Source organism: Etheostoma spectabile, chromosome 13, assembly GCF_008692095.1.
Source record: "Etheostoma spectabile isolate EspeVRDwgs_2016 chromosome 13, UIUC_Espe_1.0, whole genome shotgun sequence".
Taxonomy (NCBI): domain Eukaryota; kingdom Metazoa; phylum Chordata; class Actinopteri; order Perciformes; family Percidae; genus Etheostoma; species Etheostoma spectabile.
Genome location: NC_045745.1, coordinates 14,553,398 through 14,561,023, shown reverse-complemented (window position 1 = coordinate 14,561,023; position 7,626 = coordinate 14,553,398). Strand labels below are relative to the sequence as shown.

The following is a 7,626-nucleotide window of genomic DNA, read 5'->3' as shown; positions in this document are numbered from 1 at the left end:
ACAATTCAATCAAATCATCTCTGTCCATGGGCAGAGATGTAGCCTATGTGCCCCACACAGGTAGGCCTATAGCAGAGCTGCCTGCATTATTGTTAGGTTACGTCGTTATACCCAAAATAATGTTTTGTGACCACAAATTGTATTTTTTTTTGTAAGTCATGTCTAGGGTGCCGTAAATGTGGTTACAAGAAAGTGAAAACTTGTGGAGATATTGTTTTTGAAAATTAAAATTTGTTCGTTTGGGGAATTTGTTTTTTAAGAACTCGATTACTGCAACACACATACATGTTCAAATTATTACTAGGGTTTTGTGGATGTTCAGTACAAATTTCAACCCAATCGAGTAAAAATAAGCAGTTCATAAAGCTCAGAATACACATCCAAAGAATCATAAAAAAAATTCTGATATTTAGCTCCGGTGGATACCATAAAAATGAACATAAAAAATGTATAGCAAAAACAATATTTGGAGTGGAGCTATATGTATGACAATGGACAAACCCCTTGCAGTGTTTGGCATTGGAAATGGTGCATTGAAAATGTTGTCTTGTGTCCACAATTGTATGTGTCAAATGGTTCATAAGTTGTAAAAGGGCAGGGCTGAAGTATAGGGGTCGGGGCAAAACCGTCACCAAAAAAAAACTCGCGGAGTTCAAGGATGCCTCTGTCCAGAAAAAACAACAACATCTAGAGATGTCATTTTGGGGATTTTTCACTATATTCCGACATTTTGTTGACCAAAGGATTAATTGAATGAATAAAGACTATAATGTCCATAGTTTCCTGAAGCCCAAAAGGAAATCTTTACAAATCTTGTTTTGTCCAAAGCCCTAAAATATTAGGAACAATAAACATCATATGTTGTATGTACCTAATTGTAGCTTAACCATGTCTTGTGATGCTACTTCAGTACACAAGAACAAATATTACTGGGACCACTACAGAAAATTGCTAATGAACGTTTACTATACACAAATTCACATTATAGCCACTTCTGCTGACTATCTGTGTAACAATTGACATACATGGTCCAGCCTTACACAGGTTTATATCTGGTCTTGTTTTTTCATTTGCTTGTATTGAATCTTTACTACCTTCCCATAGGCTCTCAGGTCTGCACCTTCTTGGACTATTTAAATTAACATGCGTGACTCTATAACACTCATGTGAGTCTGTCCTTTCTCAACAGATACGTTGCCTGGGGCAACAGCTGACTGACTATGTCTTTGTGAGAGTGGGCGGGGCTACCTGGCCCTGAGGTGGTAAGGAGGAGGAGTCTCAGACTTCAGCCCTACACCCCTCTCCTCCTGCGACAAACCGAACGGACGGACACACAAACGGGGTGTGGCTCCCTCTTCCTCTTCCTCCTCCCCTCTCCTCCCTGTTCTCTCCCCGTTCTCTTCCCCTCTCCTCTCCGCAACTCTCCCACGTCTCCTCCCTCGGCCCCATCCCCTGCCACAATGCTGTGGTTACGCTGCTTGTGGAGAGCCTGAGGAACCATACTCTGGAAGGCGACCCTGCTCAGCCAGGGGACTTTTCGCTGGTGAGTCTCACCTGCATTCAGTTTGAAATCTCCTTTTACACAACACTTTTATCATGAATCACATATCATTGTATTAGTAGTAAAATAGCATTTTTAGTCTGTTTAAACTCTTTGTCTCTTTTTCTTTCAGTCCCTGCTGGACCCGAAAACCCTCGCAGAGTGCTGGCCCCCAGATGGCTTGATGCCTGGTGAGTGAACCTCTGATTTGCTCTAAATGAATAATGATTTATGAAAAAGAACTGTAATTTAGTATATTCACTTCTAGAGTGTGGGGAACTCACATGATGCAATCATGTATAGCAGAGTTGGAGATATCCTGACTTTTGGTCTTTAGTATGGGTAAAAAACTCCCCAAAACTGGGTCCTACATTTCCCATGATGCAGCGCAATACTGAAGAAAAGAAACACACTAGAACGATGCATGCATATCAATAATCTCATCATGACCTCTTTGTTTTTGTGTCCTCTCAGAGAGCAGCTACTGGCAGCTCTGCCCTCCCTCCAAGTCCGGCCTGCAGGGGGGGTTACTAAGCTCTAGTTTCCCCCCCGGCCCCGTGCCCCTTGTGCCCCCAGATGCTCACCTGCAGGAGGGTGGCGACCCCCTGGAAGGCACCCCCTCTCAGCCGCAGCAGCACCGGCCCCTGGCACCCAGCACCTCAGCATCCGAGCTGTGCCTCCCTGGAGCGCCGGCAGCCCCTCCCGGCCCTGGGCCCCCTCCACCTCCTCCACCGCCCCCAAAACGGCACTGCCGTTCGCTGTCGGTGCCTGAAGACCTGTCACGCTGCCGCTACACCTGGCGGCCCAGCGCCTCGCGGGTCTGGACCCCTGTCAGTCGCCAGCAGTGCCATGCGGGAGTCACAGGTGGAGGCTTGGGGGCAGGAGGAGGGGTTATAGGGGCAGGTGTGGCGGGGGGAGGAGCCTGTCCTCTCCGCGCTCCCAGCTCCTCTCTGAACTCGTCGCTGCACTCCTCATCCAGCCCCACCTTCTTCAGCCTGGCGCTGTCTCCGGACTCCCCGTTGCCCTGGAGCTTCCCCTGGGATCCCAGCGAGGCGGCGGCGGGGGGAGGAGCCTGCTGCTGCTTCTTCCCATCCCCCTCCTCCTGCTCCTCCTCACCCTCCCCCCTCCACCCGCCTCCCCCTCCTCAGAGGCGTTTCTCCCTCTCCCCCGTGCTCATCAGAGACTCAACGGCCTCCACGTTCCTGCCTCCGCCTCCCGTGCAGAGTCACGCAGCAGCACGTCCACCGAGCTGCTCGGCCATAGCCGGAGGGACCGTGGGGGGACCCGTGCCCGCCTCACCCTCCTCAGCCTGCAGCACGCCCTCGTCTTTGCGACGCAGTCTACCGCCGCAACTGCCGCGCTGCCACTCGCAGCCCTGTGACCTGCTGCTGCTCAAACCAGGTCTGAAGAGACGCCGCGACCCCGACAGACCCTGCGCTCGACCCGTCCTCGACTTCACCAAGATGACTCAGGTTCTGCACGAAATTAATCAACAACTTTTATGAGCTATTTTTTATTTAAGTAATGATTGAAGCAAAAATGCCAAATGTTGTCTGGTTGCAGTTCCTCAAATGTTTATATAAACTTTATATCTTTGGGTTTTGGGACAAACAAGAAGACGTCACCTTTGATTCTGGGAGATTGTAATGAATCGATCAGATTAACTATTGAAGGATTACTCAATGATGAAAACAGTCTATTAGTTGTAGCTGTAGACTTCTGAAAACACCCCTTCCTTGCACTCATGATAAACACTAACTGGAACTGTTCAGCTGGCATGTTGCATTGCTAGCATGACATTGATATTAATATTATACAGTACAACTTTCATATTGTGGTCACTTTGATCACAGTTCAGTTAACAGTTTAACTGCTGCCCTAAATCCATGGTTAGCTTTATTAAACTGCATGTAAACTTAGCAACAGTGCATTTTTGTATTGGTTCGACACACACTGATGATATAATGTATCTGCAGCACTCTAATCTAAACTGATTTATTGGTAATGTAGTGCTCTAGTTTTAGAGTTATTTCAAACTTATGTTGTGTTCTCCTTCTTGACCTTCCTCCTGTTGCTCCCACAGACTCGCAGCATCGACCCGCAGTGTCTGGAGCGCGGCGGCGGCAGGCTGGCCTGCGGTGGTGACGTCTGCATGGGCATGGAGTCCTTCATGGGCGACTTCCGGGGTTCCTGCTCGCCGGCCGAGTGCCTGGGTAGGACCAGCATCGGGCCGCTGAGCGAGAGCGACGAGGAGTGCCCCGAGGACGATGACGAGGACGACGGTGAGGAGGAGGCCGGGGAGCGTGAGGCCGCGCAGCAGGCAGTGTTTGAGAGGGATTGTACAGAACTCGACTTGAACTTGATAGAAGAAAACTGACTTATTTGTAAATGGAAGGCTATTCTCTGTTTCAGTTTTTTTAAATTTTAGTTTTGAATTGATCTGAACCCCTTCCCCTCTTCCTGGACCACCATTGTCTCAACACTCCGCGCCTCCTTGCCACCAATCAGCAAGGCTCTCAGGAACAACACCTTCTCTCATTGGATGAGCTGGGGTAAACCAAGCTGATTGACGACGACAGTAATGATGTGACTACCACCTGTAAAGACTCAACGCTGTGGAATCCTCCTGGCTGCTTTTTAACATTTGTGCTGTTAGAAAGTTAGTTTTTAAAGTGAGAGTAACTCTGGTCGCCTGTGATGAGAGGAACGTATTTAACAAGGAAACCCCTCTTGCATCTGACCTTCAGTTACCAACATGATCATGCTAACACACCAACAAGCCATTGTTCAGGTACCTGAAGCCCAGATGCAGAGTTTTCCCACCTCTGTGACTGGACTCTGTCTGTTGAGGTGCGTCGCGGCGTCCTGGTGTCTTCCAACACACAGCTGCTGAGTCTCTGTAACACACCACAGTCTGATGAGGCCGTTGCCGCACTGCAGCGCCAAACCTGACACGCCATCACCACGTCCAACACAAACACCAGACCTCTTATCCAGAGAGCTGCTTTAATCTTCAGTCAGGATTTCAAAGGTTAGTTTACCTAAATCAAAAGACATATTTCCTATGTTCCCGTTAACTAGTAATTAAGTCCAACTCAAGAAATTATTTCCTAAGTAACAAAGCAAATCTTAGTTTAAAACTATCGCAGACCTCAATAGACCACATATATATATATATATATATATATATATAAAAATGATCAGAATCAATCATCTTTTATTGGCACAACTTTATAACAGTAAATAATTCAGACGCTGGTGTCATATCAAAACCACTACCGCAAATATACCACACACACTATGTGACCTCAGCGTGGTGATGCGTTCAGGTCTGCTGCTGTTCTGTGGTGTCATTTCATGAGGCCTCACTGAGGGCAGGTAGCCACTGATGCTGTTGTTCACCTGAGTGTTCACACATTCCTGTCATACCCTGTCATTACACACTGTTCATTCACTCAAACGTGTGTGTGTGTGTGTGTGTGTGTGTGTGTGTGTGTGTGTGTGTGTGTGTGTGTGTGTGTGTGTGTGTGTGGGTGTGTTTTGTGTGTGTGTGTGTGTGTGTGTGTGTGTGTGTGTGTGTGTGTGTGTGTTCTTAACCCCCCGGTGGTTAGGTACTTGGAGAAATATAAACATGTAAAAATAACAACTTCTTTCATTGAACAGAAACTCTCAAAGATGTTACATTGTGTCTAAACGCAAATAGCCTATAATAAGTCAACAGGATTATGAATCTGGGCAAACATTCAATGCTAACCCTCAGTACTTGACAGTTTTCAATACTCCATGTAATTCATTTACAAAAATCAAATTCTGGTGCTTTTATTCTCTGTCTGGATTTAATCTTGATGCTGAAGATGCACAGAACCACCAGGTATGGAAATAATGTCAGGAAAGTTGCCTGAAAATGCTTGCAGGCTATGTTTCCTATTTTCTCCCGTTGTTGCTTGAAACCAAGAACAAAAGCTCTACGTTTAAGGTCTCTGAACCTTTTACATCGTTTCACTGAGCATCAAGCTCCACCGCTGCATAAAGGACCACATGGCCTGTTTCACATATTTTTTAGCTTTTCTACCGAGAATCATACTTCACATTCCTGCTGATCACTTCAAATCCTCCGTTACGTTTCAGATTGATCAACCTGTAGTGAGATAATCCATCACAGCCAGTGATTTTATTTGACTTTGTGGTGAAAATCTCTTTAGTGATGCATTCAAAGACACTCTAACGTCCAAGAGTTGATGGCCAGCTGAAAAAGCATCAAAGAATGATGATGCTAGTGATTCAGACCCAGAAGACAATCAACAAGTTAACAAGAACATCATACTTGAAAAAGAAAATGTGTGTTGGGTCATTTCAGTACAGCAGATGACTCAGATCATGTTGAAATGTCCCTGAATGCACTACAAATAGGACAGCTTACGTTTAAAGTGAATAAAAAACGTAAAGCTGTTTGTATGTTGACTGTGATGGATTATTGTCATTTATAATTGTGGCAACTTTACTGTTAACATTTAGTTTGGTTAAACTCAACAGGAGCAAATTCACTTAGTAAAAGATTCTTTTTTTTTAGCGAGTTGTTTCATTCAGAGGGTTTCAGTTTTGTGGTTATTTCTCTGTCTGTCAGATTTCTTCCATCACATTTAAGGGGGTAAAAAAAATTACTTTTGAACTGAAAAACAACCTCTTGCACTCTTAAAGGAACTGTTCAACAGTTGAGAAATACTTTCACATTTTCTTGATAGTGTAATGTTCAGGTGGATATCAGTTTCCTGTTTATGTTGAACTGAAATTGTTCAATGCGCTTGTCAAAGCCACCAGACTCCACTGACAAAAACAGCAATTTAACCTCAGAACAAGGGAGTTGCTGGTCTACCGCTGCCTCAATCAGTTAGTTAGTTTGTTTGTGTTATTGTGTGACTTTGGTGTTTTAAAGGGTTAGAAACTGACAAACAAAGTAGACCAGCAACTCCTGTGATTTGCTAGGTAAAATCAATGTTTTCGTCAATGGAAACTGGTTTGATTGATGAGAGCATAGATGACGGCTTCAGTTCACCCTGTGTAAACTTAAAACAGGGCTGGGTGTATTTTTGGTATCTTTGGTTTCCCCTTGCTTCCAGTCTTAATAAGCTTGGCTAATCACATCCTGACTCCAGTTTTGTACGGAGCACACAGACATGAGATCAATATTCATCTGAACATCTCTCACAGAGGAAGAGAAGAAAGACTATTTACCAAATGTTGAACTACTCTTTTAAGGTAAGGTTGAAATTTGCTTTGAAATTAGCTCCACGTGCTGTCTACTAAAACTACCTTGTTGAAAAAAAAGGCCAAATTTACAAAACAATTGAAAATGAACGATTACATTTAAAAAAAACCATTTGTCCAGAAACAATGTCCCTCTAACACACACATATACAAACAAAAGTCCCTGTAACACACATGCAATGTCCCTGTATCATATACACACAGTGTCCCTGTAAGACACATTCCCGCCTGGATTGTTTTTGTCGATCACTCCATAACACCCAACATAAGCCTTAACTGAACATATTCTATTATTCTGTAAATCAAAACGTTAAAAAGAAAAAAAGGAAAAGAGTAACGAGAAGAAAAGGAAATGTGTACTGTAGCTGTTAAATTTTTAGTCCCTCTGTTCATTATTTTCTGCTGTTTTTTCTTAATATTTCTAATCTGATGTCTGAGCGTGACAATGTCAGCGATGAACGCATCGTGTTTTGAAAAAAATAAAAGAAGCTTCAGACGGAGGAGGAGCTGTAAATGGAGGAGCAGTCGTGTACAAAGTTAGCGGAGAGACTCGGACATCTCTTGTCTTTTAGAAATGTTTTTTATTGTATGTGATTTAAAAAAAAAAAAGAACAATGACAACATGGAAATTTGAAAAGCAGTTTGTGAATAAATTAAGTTTATTGAGAATTATTTTACAAAGAAAGGGAAAGAAATGGTGTCCTGTGTTTATTGTCATCACCCCCAAGTCTGGAAATCCAGAGGTCTCACAAGAGCACAATTTGAATTTGCTCAGCGAGTTCCTCTGGCATCGAGTAATGCTGCTCATTAACTATGCCCTT

The 7,626-nt window shown here is 44.1% G+C and overlaps 1 protein-coding gene across 1 annotated transcript in view; it reads left to right on the top strand.

Annotated features, from left to right (window-relative positions):
• Positions 1-7,492, top strand: part of fam53c (family with sequence similarity 53 member C) — a 10,239-nt gene extending 2,747 nt beyond the window's left edge. Inside the window, exons 2-5 of the mRNA XM_032533400.1 lie at positions 1,190-1,543; positions 1,674-1,731; positions 2,015-3,012; positions 3,624-7,492. Of these exons, the coding sequence (XP_032389291.1) occupies positions 1,725-1,731; positions 2,015-3,012; positions 3,624-3,917 (1,299 nt within the window). The 5' untranslated portion in view covers positions 1,190-1,543; positions 1,674-1,724 and the 3' untranslated portion in view covers positions 3,918-7,492. The remainder of the gene's footprint in view (positions 1-1,189; positions 1,544-1,673; positions 1,732-2,014; positions 3,013-3,623) is intronic.
• The last annotated feature ends 134 nt before the right edge of the window (positions 7,493-7,626 follow it).